At 43.2% G+C, this 25,875-nt stretch overlaps 1 protein-coding gene across 1 annotated transcript in view; it reads left to right on the forward strand.

The window, feature by feature from the left end:
• The window catches only part of ITPR2 (inositol 1,4,5-trisphosphate receptor type 2), a 590,339-nt gene that overhangs the window by 437,501 nt on the left and 126,963 nt on the right, over window positions 1–25,875 (forward strand). The window contains exons 44-45 of the mRNA XM_075551968.1: window positions 1,641–1,736; window positions 3,129–3,251. Coding sequence (XP_075408083.1) covers window positions 1,641–1,736; window positions 3,129–3,251 — 219 coding nt within the window. The remainder of the gene's footprint in view (window positions 1–1,640; window positions 1,737–3,128; window positions 3,252–25,875) is intronic.

Consider the following 25,875-nt stretch of genomic DNA (forward strand, 5'->3'; position numbering starts at 1 on the left):
GACTTCTTAATACACACAGCTTCTTGTCCGTAGTCATGGTGGTCCCATGGTCACGCACCATAACTCAGGGGTTGGAACCCCCAGCAAGAGGCCCGAGGATGTGTCTGCCTCCGCCCCTAAAGAGCTCCAGCGGGAAGCTCTGTGCAGAAGTCTGCCCTGTCCACTAGGGGTGCTGTGAGCCAGAATCCACTCCGCAGAGGGTTATTACTGTTTATTTGTTGTTCTTTCAAGTTGGTTCGGAGTTCTACAGGACACCAACACTATATAAAAAAAAAAGACTATTGGCTACAAAAAATGCAAATCACTTTTTAAAATTAGATCTGTGCTTTTGAAGCTATTATGTGTTGAACAGGTGAGTATGCTTCATGGAAAGTACTGCCACTGTTGCCAGTTCACAAGCTTTCAATTCTGTGAGGGTCGGTTCAGGTCACGCTAAGAATTTAAACTCCCCATCAGCCCTGGGGGTGTAGTGTGTCCATGTTGGGCCGCGATCCGCATGATTGGCAGCTCGAAACCAGCAGCAGCAATGTCTGAGAGAGGGCTTTCTGCTCCTGTGAGAAATCAGTCTCAGCAACTCACTGCAGGTCATCCTGTAAGAGGTTAACTTTAAGTCACTTAGAGACATCTTAAAGCTACATTAGCTCTCTTTTAGTTGCACTCCTGTATCAAAGATTTGGGGTTGAGATTCTTATCTAAATGAATATCGCAAACCCACTCTAGAAACATCTCCCACATGTTTTTACATCTTACAATTTTTCCAAAATTCTATGGCAGCATATTGAAAACACAGTTTCAGAAAACATATTTTGCTTTCTTAACTATATGGTGCCTTTTTTTGAATTATAAATTGACTCTATCAGACAATTTTTATGTCCATGAAACATCTATGGTTAAAGTGTTTGAAATATTCTATTTATAAACCAAAATATAACTCATCAAAGATAGCATAGGCTACGTTCATTCTCGAGTAAGCTTTGTGTGTGTGTGTGTGTGTGTGTGTGTGTGCATGCGCGCACGCACACACAAATATATATATATATAATTCCACAACTACCATATAGAAAGAGTGGTAAAGTCATTATCAATAAGTTAACATTTAATTTTATGAAATTGACCCATGAAATCAGAATTTTGTAAATTAATTCCTAATAAACATTCTTCAGATTTATTTAAGTGTTAACGATTTGCCAACATGTGTTCGTGTGTTGTTTTAAAACTAAGTTTGCTAAAGCCTTTAAATTACAGAATGTGATATTTCTATGATATATGTCTTTGAAAGTTGTTGATCTTATTGTCTTGTTAAAACATCATCATGAATATGCCTATTTAAGAAATTAGTAAAGGGAAATAGGGCTATATTTTAGTGTATCATATAGAAAAACCAATTTTTTGTTTAGAACATCCTTTCACCAATATTTAAAATAACCCATGTCATTTATCTCCCATGATTCATTAGTTTTATTTTGTGTTGACAATAAAGCAAAACACTCTATTTTAGAATGTTAATAAGACAAAAGAAATTAGCAATTTAAAATGCTGATTAAAAAATGGTTCTGGTAATATCAATTAAAACAAAAGCCAGGGATCGGTAATCCATGAAATAGACTTTACATTTGCATTAACTCATTCTCTGTCTCTAGAACAACGCCTCCAAGCTTTTGCTGGCCATTATGGAGAGCAGACATGACAGCGAGAACGCAGAGAGAATCCTCTTCAACATGCGGCCCAGGGAATTGGTAAGAAAGCTCCCGGCAGCCGTGTCAGGAATGTGGACCACAAAGGGACAAGTGTCCGTAATGGGTTTCAGGAAAACTCTATAGACTTTGACTCCTTTATCAAGATATAATGACACATCGTGACCCACCCTTATGAATACACAAAGCCCCAGAATGGTAAAGGCCGATGTGATTTGGGCCTTTATGACTTCATTAGTTTTATCTATTCCAAGCACTTTTCTGAACCAATTGTCACACTCCACTAACCTATCTGCAAATGCTTTTTTGTCAGAAAAACAAATTTGCTTCAGTTTAATGGTGAATTTGACTACAGGGGGAAGATGCATAAAACAATATTTGTAGCCTCAGAAATGTGTTGATAGGCTTTCTGAAAATAAAAATACAATCACATTTTTGTGTTGCTCTTGTTGGTGCAAGGCCATGCAGTGCTTGCCCGAGAGGAAATTGTGCAGAGACTTCACAACACAGGGATTCTACAGCGATCACTAGTGTCATGATACTGTGTACGTTATGATTTCCTCCTCTCTCTTAGCATGCTTTAAAGGTGTTGGATTTTCAGAAACATTGAGAATATGCAGAAAGCACAGAGCCATCAGTACAGGTCCCATTTAGCTGAGTGCTAATAGGGTAGGTGTACGGGATAGATCCTACGGAAGGCGGGCACCACACTGGTTTTCTCTCTTTGCTAGTGGAGAATAGAGTTGAAGAGGACAGGTTAGGAAAGAAATAAGGTGTGGATTTATGTAGCATATATTTAATGAGTGTTGACTCTCCCCAAGGCAGGAGGTTAAGAGTAGGAAGGGCTTGTGGAGGACACACTGAGCGACCAGTGTGGAGAATCAACAGCACTCCACAATAGCCCTTTGAAAGTACTGTCCCTCCCCCCACAACACCTTTGGCCCTTCATATACTTTCCCCTCTTGCCTGAGTTGGGGAACCCCTGTTTGGAGTGGTGCCTCTGTCAGCTCACTAGCTGTCTCTCCTACTGGACGGCAAGCTCTTTGAGGGCTGGCACTGTGTCATATTCACTGTTGAACCCTCCGTGTCCAGTGCGATGTCCAGCAGAATATTTGCTGTTACCTGGAGAGTTCATAATAAATAACTCATGTTCACAAGGCTTCCAAATCTCCTACATTGTATATTGGGGAACTTTAACATTATTAATGTTCAAAACCAAAGCACAGATTTCAAAGGGAATAGAAAGGTAGAAAAATACATCCCATTGGAAGAAAAGTTGTTACACATTTTGGTTTGCAAGGTCAGTTAGAGTCCTTTTATAAATTTTTTGTTTCTCAGGAAGCATTCCAGTTTTTAATGATGTTTCGTGAACTCTGTAGGATGTATATTGCTGTGTGGTATCTCACATCTCTTTGTTCCTTCTTTTTTGGATAGGTGGAAGTGATGAAGAATGCCTATAACCAGGGATTAGAATGTGATCATGGAGATGATGAAGGTGGAGATGATGGTGTTTCTCCAAAAGATGTTGGACACAATATCTACATTCTGGCCCATCAGGTTTCATATTCTATACTCTTACGTATAATCATTTAGTAATCCACCTAATCATATTTTGTGTCACGGACTCACATGATTTCAGGTTCTGGCTCCTTCCTTTGTATTGAACTTGCCTTGTCAGATATGGACTAAAGCGAGGGCCATGTCCTTAGAATGTCTGATTATACTCCAGGGATGTGCTCCGAGGCAACTCATCAGAAAACAGTACTTGGCTCTCCAAACTCCTGGACCTGGCAGGGGGCAGTTTTCTTTCAAAGCCAGAGGAGTGCGTAACCATGGTGACAAATAGAAATCCCACGGGAGCGCAGAGGGGAAGTTGCAGGAAGACCCTGTGTAAAGTTGGGGTGAATTCTGGCTAATCAGGGCAAGCCTTGCAGGTGGCTTGGTCGTCGCACGCTCCAGTCCTAAAGAAGCCATCCAATGAAAGCTTTCCACTGCCGTCCACAGAACGCTGAACAAGCATGAGGCTACATTTTAAATTCCACTGTAAGAACCATTCCAGTTCTATAATAGTTCATGAAAACAGGAGCTTGAGAAGAGTTATTTCATTTCATTAGCACGAAGAACATCTTTAGATTTGCACCCTCCAATACAGATTTATTAGAAGTTAGAAAATTTCTACTTATGTACCTCAATTTTTTTTATTTCTAATACTCCCTCTGTTTTTCCGAATAAAGTTCAGACTTTGTAGATTTTCACAAAATCTTTCCCTCACATTGACTTCCTCTCTCTCCTCTTGTTTCCCAGCGCATCGTATCAGTCTGTTGAATAAACGATTCTCAATATAAGGTCGGGTTTCGAATGGCTCCATTTGAAAAGGCTGCTCTTTAGACTCTTGTTGGCCTCCTTGACCCTTGGTGTAACCGGTGGATGGAGCCACGTAGGCTGCATTGTTTCTGCAGCTTCATTTGCTGCTGCTGCGTGTTCAAGACAATGCAGCCAGCTCCACTCAGAGCCGCACCACGTGCAACAGAGTGGACCCTGGCCCGCCCCTGTGCCCTCCTCACAAGAACAACTCTGTTTAGAGCCCATCATTGCAACCACTGTGCCCATCTGTCTCCTTGGGGGTCTCCCCCTTTCTCACTGACCCTCTGTGCCATTGCACAATTGTGCCTTTGCTTCAGGCCACTGTGGTGGCGGCTGTGTCATCTAAGGTCTTCTTCCTTTTTTCGGAGCCTCTGCTTTTCCAAGCATTGTATCCTTTTCCTCAGGGCCTGGTCTCTCTTGTCTGAAATATATGAGATGACGTCTTGCCATCCTCACTTCTAAGGAGAGTGCTTGCTCACCTCTTTGAAAATAGATGTATCTGTTCTCCTGGCTGCCCAAGGTACTTCAGAAAAGTCTAACATGCATGAAAGAAACTGCTTTTGTTTGGTAAAACAGTTGAGTGACGAACTGTTAGATCTCACAATCTCGCAGTCCATGTGAATAAGCTAGAAAGCGAGGAGGCCATGAGCGGCAGCTAGAAAGACAGCGCAGCATTTTAGGTATTGAGGAACTGAAAGTGCTGAAGGGCAAAAGGGAGGAAGGCAACGGCAAAGGTTGCACCTGTGGACACTAAGCCCGTAGAAAAGGTGTCAGCTTGGAGGGAAAGAGAAATCAGGATACAGGGCTGCAGACAGACTGCAACAGGAATGATTGGAGATTGAATGTGAGTGGAAAGAAGTGGGGAGGGAACACAGATTGAGAATTAAGATTGTATTGCTCCCTAGAAGGCCTGGAAGAATACAGTGACATCCACCGTAGACAAGCACTGTCTTCAAAAGCTGCAGCCCGGTAGGAGGAGCAAAGGCTAAGACTGGGGAAGCCTGCGCGGGAACAGTGTTTGAGGACAGAAAGGGGAAGCAGCGACACATGTGCTCTGACTGACAGCTAGATTTGCCATCGCGTTGGATGTGGTTGCCCCCCCGCCCCCCCCCCCCCCGGCACGGAAACAGCTTCTGAGTGAGAAATGTTTGCGTGGCTATTGTACACGGAATGAGCAACTGCATCCCCGGTCAGCCCGGGAACCCGTGAAGGGACAGAAGTTTGAGCCAAATCATTCCATTTCTATGAAGAACAAAAAGTTATTTTTAACAAATCATATGACCAGTAATTAGAAATAACCATGAAAATATCAAGGGTCAAGGAAAGACATTTCTTAGGTTGCTTCTGTGGTAAGCAGGCGCAGGGTAAGAGTAGAGAAATGGAGCTTTGAAGCCGACTGAGCTGGGCACTGAGAAGGATGGAGGAGGAGACTGGAGAAGCAGAGCTGTCAGTGAGCGAAGGATGGCAGGGATGCCAGTTTTACAAACGAAGGGAAGGTTCGACACGAAGGTGGCAGAAAGGCCAATGGATTTGATAGATTTGTGTTTATAAACCATCCAAGGAATAAAGATTCAGAAAAAAAATTTTAAAGTCACAAAGAGAAAAGATAAATACAATAATTGAATCACCATGAAATGAAGAGAGAAAATAATGGACGTGCCAGTGACACACATAGAAGTGATACATTTTTTCGATTTCTCCCAAACAAGATCTCTTAAAGGCAGTGGATCACATGGCAGGAAAGTTACACTCTAGAGCAGGGGTCCTCAAACTTTTTAAACAGGGGGCCAGTTCACTGTCCCTCAGACCCATTGGAGGGCTGGACTATAATTTTAAAAAAATTATGAACAAATTTCTATGCACACTGCACACATCTTATTTTGAAGTAAAAAACAAAATGGGGCAAAAACACTCAGGCTGGATAAATGTCCTCAGGGGCCGCATGTGGCCCGCGGGCCGTAGTTTGAGGACCCCTGCTCTAGAGTTATGCATGTAGAATCAAAACCAGAGTTAGAGGAAGTAAACACAGGGAGGAGACCCACTGTCAGCTTTATGATTAAATTGTAAGGACATACAAATAAAAAGGGAGTCCATATAGGTCCATTTGAGGAACTCACAGAGGGAATAGGATTGTAGAGATATGTAAGCCAATTATTAAGTTCATGGTCAAGGGCCTCTACAGGGGCTTGCTGCTTCTGCAGCACTGAGTTAGCGTGTCCGCTTTAGTCCCATATCCCGCTACCACCATGGCAGCTAGAAAGCCGGGGTTTCTTCTCCCCCTAGAGATGCACCCTCCAGCTGACACACAGACAGCTGCGTGCGACACAGAGCAGCTTTGGTACCAAAGTCAAAGCTCCATGAGGCATCCACAGGGGGAACAGAAGTATTCGTGTGAGTGCTGGGCGTTTAAAATCAAGAATGATGGTTTATGGTCATTCCCAGTTGTAGGCCAGGTTAGAAAATCTCAGGAGCAGCCCTGGCTGGAGAGACAGCCAAGAGTGCCGGCACCTTGCAGTTTGTCAGAGGCGGCACGTATGCGCAGGCTTCCAGCGACACTGCCTGGATGGCTTCTGAGCAGCAGAGAGACTGTCCTGAAATATTTTAAGAGGAAACTGAGTGGAAGTGGCAGAATGGTGACCTGTACAGGAACTTTGAGTGGGGATGAAAAGGATGTCAATCAAACCAAAGCACAGAACAAAAATTCCTAGCTGGATGAAGACGGTCAGAGACTCCTGATTAATGGGTTGAATGGTATTTATCGGCACCCGTATTTGGTGGCGTGGCTTTCATTTTTTCTGCCCACCTTAGGACACTTTAAAGTATTTACCAATTATTGGAAACGTCCTCCTTAGCACTTTATTATGCCAACAGGGAAAAATATTATTGAGTTACTATATGCACTTGCCATGCTTTGCTATAAGGAACCCTGGTGATGCAGTGGTTAAGCCCTGGTCTGATAACCAGAAAGGTTGGCAGTTCAAATCCACCAGCGCCTCCATGGGAGAAAGATGCGGTACTCTGTTTCTATAACAATTACAGCCTTGGAAACACGACGAGGCAAGGTCTAGAGCAGCGGTTCTCAACCTGCAGGCTATGACCCCTTTGGGGGTCGAACGACACTTTCACAGGGGTTGCCCGATTCATAACAGTAGCAAACTGACAATTATGAAGTAGCAACGAAAATAATGTTATGGCTGGGGGTCACCACCACATGAGGAACTGTGTGAAAGGGTTCGCGGCATCAGAAGGTTGAGAACCACTGGCCTAGAGGGTCACTATGAGTCAGAATTGACTCTACAGCACGCAACAGCCACAGCCACAATGGCAACATGCTGAGATGTGTAAGGTTTTTGCTTGTGTCTTTGATGGGCAAGTAACCCTTATTGCCTGGGTTTGTATTCTTAGGCGGTCCTGCGTCCAAGGACATTGCAGGCAGAAGTAATAGTCTTCGATGTTGAATCATGCTCACAAGCTGGTACTTATTTCCTTTAGCCAGTCATCCTTGTGGTGTCTGTGATATAAAAGCACACATATGTTTGAAATGTATATCTTATATATCCTATATGCATAGATTGTTCGTGTCTTACATATAAGATAGATATCTCATGTCGTAGTAGACATCACTTCTATTTTTCCTAGACTCGTTTTGTTGCCCACCGCCCGACAAAGCGTCCCTGAACTTGTGTATCAGTGACGGCGTAGAGGTAAGCCGCTTTGGCCTGTGTGTTGTAGTGACACCGGCAGTCGTGGTGTGACAGTGCCATTATCGTGCATTGCTCACGAGTGCTCTACATGGGGAGCTTCCCTCCATAGAGACCTTGTCCTGCTCTGTTGCTCGGTCCGGAAGTGGCTCCTTTGACTTTCTCTCGACGACAGTATTATGTGGGTTTCTCGGAGGACGAGCCATACTTGCCGAGCTCCTTAGGAACCTTGTCTAAACAGCTCCCACTCGGCAAGGGGCAAAGGCACATGGGTGGTCGCTCTAAGCTTGGCCTCGGAAGCAGCCCAGGGGCTGAGTGTCCAGGGGCTGGGCGTCCAGGGGCTGGGCGTCCAGGGGCTGGCTGGGCATCCAGGGGCTGAGCGTCCAGGGGCTGAGTGTCCAGGGGCTGGCTGAGCGTCCAGGGGCTGAGCGTCCAGGGGCTGGCTGAGCGTCCAGGGGCTGGCTGAGCATCCAGGGGCTGGCTGAGCGTCCAGGGGCTGAGCGTCCAGGGGCTGGGCGTCCAGGGGCTGAGCGTCCAGGGGCTGGGCGTCCAGGGGCTGGGCGTCCAGGGGCTGGGCGTCCAGGGGCTGAGCATCCAGGGGCTGAGCGTCCAGGGGCTGGGCGTCCAGGGGCTGAGCGTCCAGGGGCTGGGCGTCCAGGGGCTGAGCGTCCAGGGGCTGGGCGTCCAGGGGCTGGCAGGGCAAGGGCTTTGCTGTCTTCGTTGTACATGTGCAATCCTGCGTGCAAATGGCCTGCAGACTGGGTCCTGCCTTTTGCACGTTCAGTAATTCCAAAACTGAGCTTCAGCTTCCTCCTTGTTTTACATACTCATCTTTTGTACAGACAGTTTATTTTGGGTGCTCAGACTTTCGATTTTTGTTGTTATTCTTTTCAGGGTAGTGCATTGGTTCTGCTTTTTGCCAGCCTGTCAGTCTTTGGGGCCCTTCCTGTGGTTTGTGTTACAAGAAGCAAATAACTTCTTGTAAGTGTCTGCTCTGATCTACATAAAAGCATAAATACATTTGAAAAGGGGACTGTGCTTTAGGTTTGAATGTGATGGTGCCGTGCCAAAAACGTGTTTACAATTCAATTCTTTCCCTGGTTGACTTTCTTCCCTGCATGCTCTGTTACCTCTCTCCACTGTAGTTTTGGTCTTCAATCTGCTCTTTCATTTCTCTCTCTTTCTTTCATTCTTTTTTGCCCTCATTCCTCTCACTGTTCTTTATTCTTGTCTTTCTGTAGGAATAACCATTGCTCGCAATCTAGGCATTGTTCAGTATTTGAATATGCTTGACATGCATTCAACCACATTTTTTTTCTTATAGTTCCGTGTGACAATAATAGTTTTCCTGTCCACGAGGCTCTGTTCTAAACCCTAGTCGGAAGTGAGGGCCTGAGAGGTGCACATGGCCACGCGCTGGTCCAGTAGCTTAGGGGTTGGCTGTTCACATTTACCCAGGAGGAGGAGAAGACAGGCAGGCGAAGACAGGCTTGGTGGTTTGTGTGTGGAAGTTAAAATTGTGAAACCTCCATGGAGCAATTCAACTCTGCACACATGGAGCGGTCATGAGTCTGAATCAACTCCATAGCCGCTCACAGCAGCTGAAGGAGGAAGCACATGGAGGCATGTTTTTTAACTATGCAGAAGGGGAAAGTAGTAGATGCCAAACATGTGGAAAGCAAAAATAACTCCTGGCTCGTGGGGCAAGAAAGGATGGATCAGTGTAATTGGTTGTATGAAATTCTTTGTTAAAATATAGGCTTTAAGAAATTGCATGAGCTTTTTTCCATATCACAAAATGGTTTTTGAAAACATAATTTTTGTGTCTGTGTAATTGTTCATCATTTGAATGCACCATAATTTATTTAATCATTCCTTGTTCTTAGACATTTAGATTTCTAATGTTTTTGATTTATAAATTATGCTGTGATTAACATCCTCGTACAGTACTCTTTGCCTACCACGCTGATTATTTTCCTAGCTTAGATTCCAAGAAGTTTAACTATGGGTCACAGGGTACTAACTATTGTATGGTTTGGATGCATACTGGAGCATTGTTTTCTGCAGTGCGTGATGCTACTCTTCTTACTGAATCCTGACATGATCACCATTCATAATTCTTTGCCAAACCAATAGCTTCCAATATAGTGACCACTCAACAAATGTTTGTTGAATAAAGAATGAATGAATTATAGATAAAAGGAATTTCAATTGAACCAATACCTTTTGAATTAGTAATAGAGCATACTATCTTTTCATCTATTCTTTGGCCATTTTATGTGCTCTTTGGTGATTCTTTTGTAATTTATTTTAACATGTATTTATCATTTTTCCTGTTGCCATTCAGCTTTTCTTAGTGAACTACAATGGAAAATAATAGTCATTTGCCAGTCATGTAGTTATGCTTAATTTCTTCCCATTTAATTTGCCTTTAAAGTATCCTTCTGCCATCTTGAAATCCATCAAACACCCTCCCATATCTTCTTCTAATGGTCAATGAACTCTTTCCAAGTTATAATGCGGTCACAGTCAGAAAGGAAGATCTGTTTTAACTCTGAATATGTCTTCCAGGATGCTGTAGTAACAGTAACTCACGATGGAAGGGTGTGTAGGTGCTCGGTATGGCTGATGTGGAGCATGGGTGACAGAAAGGGCTGGTGTGCACAGGGGATATAAGTGGCATGATCCCAAAGAGCTCAGGGCCAGACAGACCTTGTGACTAAGTGAGCTGTAATACTGTCTGAAGCAGACAGACAGCACACCTGCGGAGTTACCCTAGATGTCTGCTGGAGCGTCAAACTCAGTCTCTCACCGACACCGAGTGGATGCCCACTCATAGAAACGCTGTAAGTCGGGCTAGGCCTGCCCCCATGCTGCAGAAGCTGAGCTGTTTACAGCGCTGGGGAGCCCTCCTTTTCCTGTGGAGCAGCTGGACCTTTCCAACTGCTGGCCTCATGGTTTGCAGCCCGACGACGTGGAACCACGACGTCACCAGGGCTCCTGCAACTTCCCAAGAAGCCTTCATTTTTTTAAAATGTGAAATCTCCTCATTTTTAATGTGGACATTTTACAAATCACTGAACAGGCCCAATGTTCACCAACAATTTGAATGCAATCTTTAGTTTGCCACTTGTGGAAGAGAGGATCTATGGTCTTCATTTATTCCTTCCTTCAATTGAAACGACTTACTAAATGCTTATTCGATGCGGGGCCTCCTCCTGATTGTAGGAATGCGGCAAGCAAGGCATATGCACTTTTGCTGGGAGCCAGGGAGAATAAGCTCCCCCGACCCGTACCTGAGAGCGGTCGCGGTGGCGGTGGCGGTCAAGGTGGTGGTGGAGCGGTGCCACCTCAGGGTCTGTGTGTGTGCAGAGTAGAATGGCTCTGTCGGGTTGTTAAGGCTGTGACTTTACAGAAGCATATCACCTAACCAGTGTTCTGAGGCAACTCGAATGAATGAATGAATGAGGGAGTGAATGAATAAAATCTCTGCTATCAAGTCAATTTTGGTTCCTGAAACCAAAATCATTGCTATTGTGTCCATTCTAGTTCAGAGCAACACTACAGGACAGAGAGGAAGGGCTCCTTTGGGCCTCATATCTTTTCCTTGAGTTGACTAGTGGGTTTGCACCACTAGCCTCTGGGTTAGCGTCCCATCCCGTGCGCCAGTGCACCACTAGGGGGCCTAACACACAACCCTATATAGGGTTTTCAAGACAAGTGCATCCTTATGGGAGCAGACAGCCTCACGCTTCTCCCGTGAACCAACACCGAGGCATTGCACAGCGCAACACTCACCTCACAGCCACACCTGCGCTGGGTGAGTTCAGACCATGAACCTTCCATGTGGGAGTCCAGCATGTGACCATCCATGCCCTCCCAGGGACTTCCGATGGATAGTTACACAATTTCTTAAGTTAATAAAGTGTGGTGAGAGACAGTACTTGCAGGGTGCTTTCGACTGAGGATCAGAAGCACCGTCTCTGTGGAGCGAGAAGAAAAGGCCTCAGTGTAATTCGAGTCTGCCGATAATACTTTCATGTAATCCAGATGTTATGTAAAATTCAGAGAGCCCTACTAAGCTGCGTGGCCAAGGACCTTTTCCAACTGTTACCAACCTCCTTTTTAAATTGTCCAGATCCCTCTATGCCTATATTGTCTATAAATCCTGTATACACGGAGCCCTGTGATTTCTTCTCTGTGCTGGATCCCTTTCTTAGTTTTCTTCATCTCTCCCCTGCAATAGTGTAGCTCCTGTTTTTAAAATTCCTTTTCGTATCAGCTCATTCCCTTGCATATCCAAATCGGGAACTACTTATTCAATTTCATAGATACATTGCTACTAATGTCATCTTTTCTGTTTTGAACTTTTCAGTCTGTTGTGTTCATTGTGTTCACTCAAAGTTGCATACCTACTGTCACCATAGCTTATGCTGTCTATTATCCTAAAATTACTCCCTAATTGACTCCTGACTGTGTGTCTCAAAACTTAATTAGAAATATATTCACAAAAACTGGCCATGCACGACACGTGGCGCAAAAGAAGAAACTTACCAAAATAAAATGTATATGGGAGAAATGCTTAGTATAACATATATATAAGTCCTAGGAGGATTTCCATATTGTTCACCAAGCACAAACACAAATTCTTTGGGTTTCTGATATTCATATGGCCTTTTAAATTCACGGTTATTGGAGGCAATATAAAAATGCAATCCAAGAAATGGATTTAAATGGAACTCTCTGTTAGTTTGGTGTAAAGATCATGCTGCCATGTTCAGTGGAAGCAATTATTTTTCTGCTTAATATTCCATGCTTGGTAGATATATATTTATTTCTAAATGGCATTATTATTGGAGAAGCAGTCTGAATTGTAGCAGTGAATAAGTCACCAAAGGCTTTGCAGTGTCCCCTGTTCCTCCTTAAGGTCCTTTCAGACTTCAGCTGTATCCACTGAAGTTAAAGTTCATTAGGAGAGGCAGCGTTATCAGGCAGATTTGTTTCTATTGCCTTTTTTATGCAGGAAAAACATAAAACATTTGCTAGCATATATTTCAGACCCTTGTGTTGCTACTGTATCTCCAACCAAAGCCAGTAGCTCTGTTATTCCTTTCAGGCCTGAAAGAAAATGACAGGAAAAGCCAGGCTCTCAAACGCAGCTGCCACGGAGTCAGCTCTGACCCACAGTGATCCTGCCGGTCTATGGACCATAATTACCACTGTGGGTTCCAAGGCTGTGAGGCTTTACAGCAGCAGAAAACTTCCCCTTCCCACTCAGAGCAGCCAGTGGACTCGAACTGCTGACCTTGTTGTTAGCCCACCCTGTGCAGGGCTCCTTCGTAGCAGCCAGAGTGGAGAGTTTATGGCATCCTGGAGGAATGTGCTAGATGGCTGAGAGTTCTCGTTAATCTTTGTTTCCCATAAAAATTATATCTCATAACTGTAATTCCTGGAATTATATTTGTTTTGAGGGAAGATATGCATATAAATTACCCTGAATAGCTACACTGTAATATTTTCTAAAAATCATAAAATACAGCTATCACTCAGATTATTTAATTTTCTTTAACACATCACCTTTTCCGCATAGTTTCTATTTTCTTATGCTAACATGGAATAATCAGCATTGTTTCATTTACTTTATTTAATTGGGTCTTTATTGGATACGTACTATCCATCTTTAATATCTATGATAGGTTTTTAATTCTTACAATTACGTACTTCATCTTTAGGATTACTTGTTGCACAGACCATAGAAAGCAAAGCTGAGCTTTTCAACCCAAACAGGCATGTTTTACTCAATACAATTTGAGTCAGCTAGAATATTGTATCAAGAATATTGCACAAACAGCTGTCATTTGTGACCGCACCGTACCATGCAGTTTCTCCACGAGCTGATCAAGTCGCTCAACTTCAGCTTCCTCATCTGAAAAACAAGATGGAAGTCCAAGGGCCATGTGTGTGGACTAAACTTCCAAAGGTATCTTTGACATTTACAGAATGAGCCAGGATGGCTCTTTTGCTGAATTAGATCATGGCTGAAATAATCCAATGAAGTCACCAAGCAGCTACTCAATATTTATGTGTTTATTTATATCTCAACCACTTATAAAGGAATTTGAAGTGATTAACAAATGCAATTTGTATAATTAGACTGGTAGATTGCATGATCAAAAGTCTTGAGAAGGAAAGGAAATCGAACTATACTAAGGGTCTTGGCTAATTTTCTCATTGTTTATTAGTGGTACCTCTGAGCTTCTTGTTAACTAAGAGTGGAAAATAATGAGCTCTATAATTAAGTGCCTATTCATGTCATTAATAACTAAATTTCACTGGTTTTTAATTCTATATGAAATGTATAACAAGAACATAAGAATTGGCTAGTGGACAATATTTCTACAGCATCTGCACAAAACATATCAGGTTAGAACGTTCTCCTCGTTGTTTTGCCCTCAGGAACAAAGAATGTAAAATACCTCCAAGTTATACTAAGTGAGAGTATAATGAACCTAGAAGTGTGTCTTCAATACAACAGCTCTTGTGAAAATAGATATATAAACTATGTGACAGAGAGATTTTGAGACTCTTAAGAACTTTCCAATATATGAATTTAGTTCAAAATATTTTTTACATGTCAAGAGAATATCATACTAAATTGCAGAAAATAAGCTTATTCCAATTGCTCAGATATGTGAAAAACATGCTGTTGCTTTGACAATAGAGGCATAGAATAAAAGTAACTAAAGAAGCCTCAATCTGATACGGTCAGAGATACAAGTTTTCAGGTGACACAGTGGCTGCAATCATGGCCCCAAGAAGAGGAGTCTCTCTAGGGTGGCCCAGGCCCAGGCTCTGCTTTGCTCTGACTGACACGGGGTTGCTTGGGGCTGGAACCACCTCCTCAACACCTAAGAGCAACACTAAAATTAGGGCTTTTTCCTCTCATAAAATGACATTTTTATGTTACTCTCACTAAGTCATTGTAGGTAATACTACATCATTTTAATATTGCTTTGTATATTAACTTTTCTGTGTGTCTTGGCCACTAAAGTGAAAAAGGAAATACATGATTCATATTATAATGGGGAAAAAAAGACCGGTTATTTATAAAGAACTTATTTTTCTCATACGTGATTCTAAGAGTAACTTATTGAGTGAAGCCTTATCTAATAAGATTGTTAGTGGCATGATAGAGGTTTAGATAAGTAAGTTTTCTTCACTAATGTAATTTCGCAATTAAATATATATGGCTAACACCAGATAAAAAATGAGCTGTATTCGGTTGGTATGCATTATTTGTTGTAAGAAAAAGTAAAGAGATTTTCAATAATGATCTTAATGTAATAAGAGGGACAAGTGTCTACAAACATATTTCTGCACAAGCATCCAGCACCCACACAGAGCCTGACTCATAGGAGGGGTTCAGTAAATGTTAAAGTCTCATTAGAAGTACCACTTTCAGGATTTTTCCAAGCTAGATCCCCTCTTACTTCAACTGATACTTATTGATCGCCTGGTTGCATAATGCATCAACTGTTGAGATACAGACATGAGGTCAGCAGTGGGAGGCGGCCAGCTGCTCTGCAGGAGAAAGGTGCGGCTTTCTGTCCGGGACAGATGTGCAGCCTTGGGAACCCACAAGACCAGTTCTACTCTGTCTTATCGGCCCCGCTGAGTCATCATTGACTTGCTCGCACTGAGTTGAGTTCTAGTTTGTTCTTTTGGACGATCACCAAGCTGTGCTCTCACTGTTGGGGTAGAGTAGTCAGTCTCCAGACACAATCCCAGCCTTCAGTGGAATGGCCTTTGAGTACGGAGCTTTCTCTCCCTGAGAAGCATGTGTGAGCTTTTACAGAGTGTGTTAGTCTGGGTAGACTAGAGAAACAAATTCATAGGGACACATATGTAAATAAGAGAGGGGTGTATATACTAGAGCAATTGAATATTGAGAAAACACCCCAGCCCAGTCCAGATCAAGTCCATAAGTCCAATATTTGCCCATATGTCTGATACCAGTCTATAAAGTCCTCTTCAGACTCATAAAATACATGCAATGATGCTGAATGCAGGAGGATCACAGGCCAGTGGGTTAGAAGTCATGTGGATCCAGTGGCGTTGTAAGCATCTCAGCCCTGGCAGGGGTCTCTACGTGGCTTCTCTGGCTCCAGAGGTCTGGTTGTTTCAGGGTAGGTCCACGTGGCTTCTCCAGCTCCCAGGGCATAGCGCCATGTGTCTTGTCTGTAGAGAGTCTCTCAGCGTGAGCAGAGAGAGAGAAATGGCTCCCACCTCCAAGGAGGAAATCCAGCAGTTCCCAGAATTCTCAGGAGAGGGCCGTGCCCACACAGAGGCCTCATTGGCTCTGACCCGATTACAGACTAGATTCCACCCCTTCACTCTTACCCTCTCAAGTCCCAAATTGCCACCAGACTATGTAACTACCAGACATAGCATTATTGCTTGGTACTACTGTATACTCCGGCCATGCCCTCTTCTGTGTCCTCCTCTGGATCCTGCTGACCTCTCTGGCTTCTCTCAGAATGGTCCCCTCCTTGTAAGATCGCTCAGAGGACTCATCCTGTGGACCCTCTTCTCTCTCTACACTCTCTCCATGGCCGACCCCCTGGCTGTAAGTACCATCTATGCCGCGATAAAACCCCACATCACATCTGCAGCATGGGCCTGCCTTCTGAACACTCGACCGATACCGTCAGCGAGTCGCTTGATAGCCGTCCTTGAATAGCTCACGCTCAGTGTACCTAAAATGGAACTCTTGGTTCTTCTGCAGCCTTTCTGATGGAAATAGAAACCTTGATATTGGAGCCCCGGAGGCTGAGCTCCTAACCCTTTGCTTCACTCAAGGCTGAGCCGATTCCCTCTCACTTGTTTCCACTTCTCACTGTACGCACACGACGGTGGAACTTAAATTCCCCCGTTGCAATGGGCCATTTCCTTGTCTCCCTCACTAGACTCTAAACTCTGTGTAAGCAGCAATTATGTGTCGCTCATATGTGTGTCGATCTGTGCACAACACAGGGCTTGGTACAGTAAGCACTTTTGATTGAGTGAGTGTGTAAGTTAATGGAGGACTATTAGAATCGCTAAGTGCTATAGATGGCTAGAAAGGAAATCGTTCCTGTTGGCTGCAGTTCCTACATACAGCTTTGTGGAAGGGCTTACATTTTAAATGGGTCATAATGATGGATAATATTTAGAAAAGCAGCGAAAGGCATTTTCATGAGAGGGAAAGCAATGAGCAGAGTTCGCAGTAATGGCCACCAGGCCATACACCTGGGTGTTGGGCACACTGGGACTTCACATTGAGGGGCGGAGAAGGCAGGCGGGTGCAGCAGGGAAGGAGCAAAGGGAAGGCACGCCTGATCCCTCTGGAGGACTCTAAGTACCAGCAAACAGTTCAGTCACCGTTGATGGAAGTGGGACTTGGCAGACAGTTCTGTCAACACTGCTCCTTAGATGATTTCATTCGCATTTGTATTACCAGAAAATTAACAATTCCTTAGTGCCTTTGTAAACCTAAACCAGCAAACACAATAACACAAAGACAAATGATGAGAAAGTACTCATCAGCCAACGCCAAAGCTTTGCTACAAATCTCAATGATTGTACGTTTAATGTATTTTTATTATTTATTACTCTAGTATATGCCGTATATACTCGAGTATAAGCTAAGGCACCTGATTTTACCACAAAACACTGGGGGCTTTTTCAGCATAAGAATTGTGCTGAAAAAAACTCAGCTTATACTCAAGTATATATGTTATTATAATTTTAAAACATATTATTATAGTTTATGATTTTTTATATATTTGTTATTTATACTCTACACAGGTATTTAAAGGTAAATCAGTTATTAATGAGCCCATGAGATAGTTAGTTAATACACACAAACTTAGTGGAAGCACTGTCATAGTCAGGATATGTGGGCTTGTGTGTGTGCTATGTGCACCTTCCTGGACTGATGAGATTGTTTTTCCACCTTAAACACAAAGCGAGAAAGGCCAGCAATAGGAGAACCGACAAGAAGTCCAAGAAATATTCCATTATCTTTTTAATTCAGTGTTTCCAGGAACGTTTTGTAACTCCCTTATAGACCTGGCATCTTATCCTGAAGATACCCTGTTGGCATTTAAGATAGGCTGGTTTGGCAAGCAAGAGAGGTTCAAATGCTATACTTTCAGGTCAGAATATCCAGAGGTCAACCATGAAAGTTACATATGATAATATTTTTCCTGATAGATATCCAGGAGAGATTGATTTGGCTGTGGGAGTTTTACGAACTGAAAGGGGAAATAGCTCAGCATGGGTGTTTTGTGGATGTTAGTTTCCACGAACTGACATTACTAACGTGTAATCTGAGTTTCAGGATGACTCACAGAGGCCAAGGAAAATGGCAGTCCAATGTGACAAGCTTATCGAGGGAGGTAAACTGTCGAACTAAAAAGTCAGGCCTCGGAGAAGGAAATGGTTATCTTCAGCCAGACAGGAACAGCCCCTTCTACATCACAGAAATTATATAAAAGGAGAATCTCTGGAAAGTCCCGTGTTTCACTTATCAATGAAATAAGCTTAATTTTAGGGACATAAAGTTGGTTGGCTCAAAATATACCTTCTAGAAACCCATCGATCTGTCTTTCATTTTGGCAGCTGTTTAAAATCCCCAGACTATCTTAGTTTGTGTTCTTCTATATCAAGGGTTTGCAAGATTTCTGTTAAGAGATACAAGGTGAGTATTTCATGTTTTTAGCATTACTGGCTCCGTAGTAAGTACATTCTAGTGCAAAACAGACGATGCGTAGACAGAGAGCACAGTCATGTTCAAATACAGCTTCTTAACAAAACAATAACAGGTGCCTGCATAGTGTGGAGCCATGGGCTGAGCCATAGTTGGTCAGCCTCTGCTTCAGAAGATGCCTATGTTCTGACCTGTATCTTAAACAGAATGGAAGTCAAATTACACGTTTTAAAGTCTAGATAGGAGATGGACAGGCTAGTGGTGTTACAACTCCTATTGTCTTGCTGTCATCTTGAACATCTCTACATACATCCTAAATATTTCTGCATTTGCTCTTCAGAAGTGTGGATTGCATGTTTGGGGGGTGGGGTGCGTGTGTGTGTGTTCTCTTTAGAATATCCACCCTCCAAGATTTCCTATGGCTCCTCACATTGGCTTTCTTGATGGGCATTAATTAAAAGTGACACGCGTAAAGGGCTCACAGGATCCAGCTTACACCAGCAGACCGGTACCTGTCAGTCAAAGGATCTGTTTGAGTGCGCACCAACTCAACTTGGTGTCTTATGGCTTTCGTCTGGTAAGGCATGCTATGGAATCACAGCGACAGGACTAATTAAGTGTCAGTGGGTTTGGGAGATGCAGTGAGACCTTCACACTCAAATTGCTCCCACAAAAGCAGCCAGGAGAGGCACAGCAGCCACCCTGAAGCCCATTAGGCTAAGCTTGGGCTTGCGTTCAGACAGCTTCTGTGTTTGGATCCTAACTGGATGCTGCAAGAGGGCCCACAAATGAGCACAGAGAAACATAAGCAACATCTATCCTTGTCGTTTTAACAGAACACCATGTTTGTAAGCCAACTTTCCCTTGATATTGTTCCCGTCTCACTCCTTATTTTGTTGATGGTATCAGTAATTCTAGAAGTGCCACATATTTAACTTGCTTTTATAGCCAGATCACTTCCACATGCTTTACATCACATAAATGAAGAGATGATCTTTCCCAAGTAATAACACATCAATCAAGAAAATATGAATATTGGGTGCTTGCACCTTGAGACAGGCCGCCAGGCCCTTGCTAGCACTTCAGAAGGTCTCGGCATTCTGTTTTCCATTGAATCTACTGAGGCACCAGGAACATTAGTCTAGATCATCGTCTGTCCCTTCCTAGAATCATTCTCTGGCTCTCCGCCTGGTTATCAAGCCAGAAGCCTGGCATCCCCTTTGACCCCTTTACTTCCCGCATCCAGACAGCATCCATTCCACCCCCTAAGTACCTCTCAGGAATCCCTGGGTTCAAACTGTTGGCATTCTCTGTTGTTAACCAAAGGTTCGAATCCACCCAAAATTACTTGACCAGAAAGGCTCAGTGATCTGCTTGCAATCTCAGTCATTAAAAACTCGATGGAGCACAGGTGCGCTGTGACATAGAGCAATGGACCACTGGAGCTGGTCCGATGGCACTGGGTTTGGGAGCGCCGCTCAGATTTGCCCATTCTTTTCTACTCTCATTGCCCCATGTCTTCCACCGCCACCACTCTTTCTTGCTTGGGCACCTGCAGCAGCCTCCTGTCTCTCTGTCTGCCATCACCTATGTCCCTTTTCACAGCCCTCTCCTCCGAGATAGCAGAGTGATTATTCTACATTGCAAATTGGATGTACCTGTCTCCTGATTAAACATTTCAATAGTTTCAGCCCGAATTGAGCATGTGCTGACTAACATTGCTTATCAGCCTTTCACGATCCTGGTCCTGATTACCTTTAATTCTTCGACTGTTTTTGCTATTTCTCAAGTCCTCTTTTTGTTTCACTAATCATCATAGTAGCACCTTGAGGTATTAACAAAGGACAAGAATCCACCCAAAGGCACCTTGGGGAGAAAAAGGGGCTGTCAATTTACTTCCAGAAATCAGCCATTGAAAACCCTTGGGAGCCCAGTTCTATATTGATACACCTGAGGACACTATGATTTTGATTGGTTCAATGAAAAATGTTGGTGGTGAGAATTTTTAAATGTATTTTGCAGGAAAAGCATTGGCACTTAAAGATATTAAATAACTTACCCAGGGTCGGCGGCTTTTCAAGTAGCCTAGAAGGGATTTGAACCCAGGTCTGTGCAGAGCCCATGTGCTCACTGCCAAGCTACCCGACTCTCCGGCTTCCTCTGTCACCACTACTTTCTTTGTACTTTCTAGAGCATGCCTGCGTCCTTTACTCCGTCTGCCAGGGCTTCTCCCTGCTTCTGTTTACCTTGGCATTTCTTTTCTTGTTGGTTTTTTTAGTCATTTTATTCGGGGCTCATACAACTCTTATCACAATCCATACATACATCAATTGTGTAAAGCACAGTTGTACATTCGCTGCCCTCATCAGTCTCAAAACATTTGCTCTCCACTTAAGCCCTTGGCATCAGCTCCTCATTTTCCCCCTCCCTCCCTGCTCCCCCACCTTCACAAACCCTTGATGATTTATAAATTAGTATTTTGTCATGTCTTACGCTGTCCGATGTCTCCCTTTACCTACTTTTCTGTTGTCCATCCCCCAGGGAGGAGGTTATATGTAGATCCTTGTAATCGGTTCCCCTTTTCCAACCAACCCTCCCTCTATCCTCCTGGTATCGCCACTCTCACCACTGGTCCTGAAGGGATCCTCTGTCCTGGATTCTCTGTGTTTCAATTTCCTATCTGTAGCCGTGTACATCCTCTGGTCTAGCCAGATTCGTAAGGCAGAATTGGGATCATGATAGTGGATTGGGGTGGGGGAGGGGGAGGAAGCATTTAGGAACTAGAGGAAAGTTGTTTGTTTCATCATTGCTACACTGCACCCTGACTGGCTCATCTCCTCCCCACCACCCTTCCATAAGGGGATGTCTAATGGCCTACAGATGGACTTTGGGTCCCCACTCCGCACTCCCGCTCATTCACAGTGATATGATTTTTTGTACTTTGATACCTGATCCCTTCGACACCTCATGATCGCACAGGCTGGTGTGCTTCTTCCATGTGGGCTTTGTTGCTTCTGCGCTAGATGGCCGCTTGTTTACCTTACCTTGGCATTTCTTAGTCTTTTCTCTAACACGGCAGTCTCCATGAAGCCTGAAAAATGCAATGCAGGTTACGTCGCCTCTCTGCTCAAAACCTTCTAAGACGTCCTGTTTATGAGCAAAAGTCAGATCTTGGCATTTGTTCCTGAAGCTTCTCAGTAAGCCCTTGTCCCTCTACCCCATCTGCCCTGCCCTTGACTTAGGCCTTCTTTCCTTCATCCTTATTCTATTTCAGCTACACGGACTCTGCTTTGAAGCCAAAACACAGCCTGCTTGGTGTCTTCGAATTGTCTGCTTCGGCTTTTTCAGTTTGTGCGGAGGTGATCTATGTCCCTTTGGTTTGAAAAGGCAGCCTTCATCCCCACGTGTTCGTGCCATCCAGTCTAGGTTCGATTTTCTCCTCAGCACTTTCACATTTTGGTTGCCGGGTCTCTGATTATATTGACATGTTTGACTGACTTTTGCTTGCTTACATCTTCCTGAGGGTTGCTGGCGAGGCCCTTGTCTGTGGAAGTGGGTGTGGTTTAATTTTCATACACCACCCACCCCCGCACCCACCAGAAGGTAAAGAGCGCGGTGGCTTAGTGGCTGTGGTTGGGCTGTTTACCGCTCAGCGGCTGCCCCAAACCACCAGGTGCTCCTCCTCGGGAGAAAGATGCTTTCCACTCCCGTGAGTAGTTACAGTCTCGGGAAAGTCACAGGGCTCATCTGTCCTGTCCTATCGGTCTCTGAGTCAGAGTTGACTCGATGGCATTGAGTCCAGAACAGAAGCTCCTGCAGAGCCGAGACTTGCCTGGTTTTGTCCGTCATTAAAATGCCAATGTCTAGAGTTGGCACATTCTGGGGCTCATTCTGTATTTTAGACAGAACGTGCATGCCATTTTCATTTTACTGCATATTACACGAGGGAGCTTCAAAAAGCCCACAGAAGAATAGAATTAAAGATACTGGGATTTTTGTTGAAAAGTTTTGTACAAAACCTTTTTGTACCTCCTGTGCTTAACATATAAGGAGAGTTCTCTCTCTCTCTCTCTCTCTCTCTCTCTCTCTGTGTGTGTGTGTGTGTGTGTGTGTTGGGTCAGGAAGTTTGCATTGGATTGGGAGAAGCAAGTCTTTAGTCATACTAATATGGCATTATGAAATACTATGTGATGATATTAATCATAATGTTGTGTGGTATCATTTAGGAATGATTCATATCTTCATCATAAAATACCAAAGAAGTTTACAGTGAGGGAAATCACTTTATCCCATATATATGTGTACATCCCCATTTCTCTCTGTATAGGTGTGTATCTAGATACACAGGACCTATAGTTTACATTTTGTCTTTGTAGCTATATATATATAAAAAGCGAGAAGGCGAGTTTTTCCGAAGGAGTGTGTCAGAACTTCCTCTTTCCCCCAGCCCGCCCTTTTCTGTGTGTGCACCCACTCACACTTTGCACTGGAGCCTGGGTGATTTAACTTCCCAGTGACCAGCTAACACTTAAAAGGGTGTTGCATGGGGTTACCGTCTAGCAGAGTTGACTTTTAAAGTAGTATTTACACAATAAAGAAGATAGGCCTAGCCAAAATAACAATAATAACAATAGCAATAAAGGTGTTGCACCTCACAAAATGAGCACATACCAGAATTCCCTCTCTTTGCTGTTTGATTCAGCTGCCTTGAACTCTTGCTTAGAGTTGACATGCCCCGGCCCCTCCTTGCCTCCTTTCCCAGGTCCCTTTGCAATGCGGACGTGCATTTGCCCAGGGAGACTCTCACTGCGGGGACCACTGTCTCCCACAGAAGTGACCTTTCTCCCTTTATGAGCCGATGTGATATTTCTGGGCATAATGTAACTCAAAAACGGAAAGCGGAAGGAACCTGAAGTTGAAATGTCTTCAAGACGCCGTGCTTACAGTCCCTGAAAATCCGCTCCTCTGGACACCAGACGGGCTTCCTGAGTGCGGCCCGTGGCGCACTCACCGTTATAATTCCAGGCCCTTAACGAACACGCTTCGCCATGGCGTTGCCGACGCTGAACCGTCGCAGAAAGCGACGCCCTCACTCTTAGCAGAGGTGCGTGACCAAGAAGAGTAGAATGGGAACTGCGCTCGCCCCTGAGCTCTGCGGTTTGGGAACTTAGGGAGCATCGGCGCAGCGAGCCTCTTCTAATGTCGTCGTTATATTAGGGTAGGTTTTATTACTTCACAGCAAGGTCAATTCCACACCAAAAGGTCAAGTGATTTGAACGTGCTCCCGTGAAAGGTTACTTAGTGGCAGAACCAGAAATTATTCCTCAGTGTGGATAATAAAGCTCTGCGTAATCGAGACCAATGTCTACACCTTCTCCGACAACCACACACCAAACTCACTGCCTTCAAGTCCAGAGAGAGCAGGGCAGACTGTCCTGTGAGTGCCTAAGATTGCCCATCTTTACAGAAGTCAAAAGCCTCAGTTTTCTCCAAACCCAGTTCTGATGCATACTAACCCTCACGGACAGCAAAATTGCCCACAGGGTGTCTAAGGCTAGAGCCTCTAGGCAAGCGGCCTGCCACATCTTTCTCTCACCTTAGTAAGGTCGAAGGGCTCAACACGCTGGTTCTCTTCTCTTCTCGGTGCTTGTCCTAGACAAAGTGTCACCAGAAATAGTGAGAGAATCATTATGCTGATAAAGACATGTTATAATTCCTATTTTCTTTACTTTGTAAGTAAGTTTCTCATTTATTTCAGAACTAGGAAATGAAATATTTGATACAGATGACTAGTGTTACAATTCAATCGACATTTTCTTAAAATCACTCTTTCAGAAAATTAAATATTAAAAAGTGAGCTAACACAAAGAAAACCACCTATGTCATCCATCCATCTATCCACCCACTCATCTAGTCATTCATTCATTAATTCATTCATTCAGCAAGTACTTATTAGGCAGCTATTTTGTGCCAGACATTGTTCTCCATGTGTAGCTTAAAACAGTGAGCAAAACACAACCTTGTCCTCTTGGAATGTATATTCTAGGCAAGGGAAGCACACAAACATCATCAAACAAATAATGCTTCATGTTCACCTATCATCACCTGAATTACCATGAAGAAGGATCCTTGTGTTCAGTTAGTGTTTCTCAAACCACATTTTAAAAAAAATTATTGGAGAGGGGGCATATATGTTGAAGATGGGAAATATTAAGCAACTTTATTTCTGGATGCTTGAAGAAGCAACTGAGGTGGTGTGATCCTCGCTCGTCTCTGGGTTGGAAGAAAATACATTACTTCCTTTATAGGAATAACGAGAGCCAGAAAGTTCACAGACATGTCTTTACTTGCACTGAAAAGAAATAAGGTCTGAAGATATAACTCTATTTAGTTAATTCTGCATAGCAAAGGCATAACCACTATCTGGGGGTTCCCACAAATCAGTTACTACCTCCTTTATCTTATTTGTGTGAAATTTGTGTAACCCCACTAAATGTCTACAGTAACTTAAAATAGCCTTGCAATCTTCTCTTACTTCCCTGTCACACTGAAATATCTTACCTATTTTGAATAAAAGACTGCACCAATTATAAATTTAGAATATTTTAGTGAAATACTAGTTTCAGATAAGATGACCTACAGATTATTTGTTTTAATACAGTTTTTTTACATTTTATTAGGGGCTCATACAACTCTTATCACAATCCATACATATACGTACAGCAGTTGTGTAAAGCATATCCGTACATTCTTTGCCCTAATCATTTTCAAAGCATTTGCTCTCCACTTAAGCCCTCTGCATCAGGTCCTCCTTTTTTTAAATACAGTTTTAGTGTTGCAGAATATATCAGAATGTATTCTTACATTCATAGCAGAAATATTTAAGCATTGTACACCATTAAGTTTTGTATGAAAAATATTTTTAAGGCTATTTTTCTTAAAATTCTTTTTTTCAATATAAAAAAGGTATACATAGCAGTGTGAAGAAAGCTACCAACAATAACACAATCTAGCAGAGATAAGCCCCAATCTGGAAGAACATTCTTTGTACAATCCTAAGATTAGTATTTTCTGAAGTGTGGCAGTTGTAGAAGGTGTACATCTATTTTAGTTGGACACGTGAAACTAAAAAATGTATTTGACTTTATCCTGCAGAAAAAATTTATATTAGAAGATAATTTTGTTCATCAATTGTTTTCATGAAAAAACTACCTTCTTACATATTGCTATTAAATATAAATGGATTTCAAGTGAACTATTTTTTTAAAAGTAAAATTAACTAAAATTAAGTAAAGGGAACTAAAATTTTTGAGTGTACTATTTGTTCCTTTTCCCATTCTTTTCTACCCTTTTGCATCAAATCAGT

The sequence above is a fragment of the Tenrec ecaudatus genome, chromosome 6, assembly GCF_050624435.1.
Source record: "Tenrec ecaudatus isolate mTenEca1 chromosome 6, mTenEca1.hap1, whole genome shotgun sequence".
Lineage (NCBI taxonomy): Eukaryota > Metazoa > Chordata > Mammalia > Afrosoricida > Tenrecidae > Tenrec > Tenrec ecaudatus.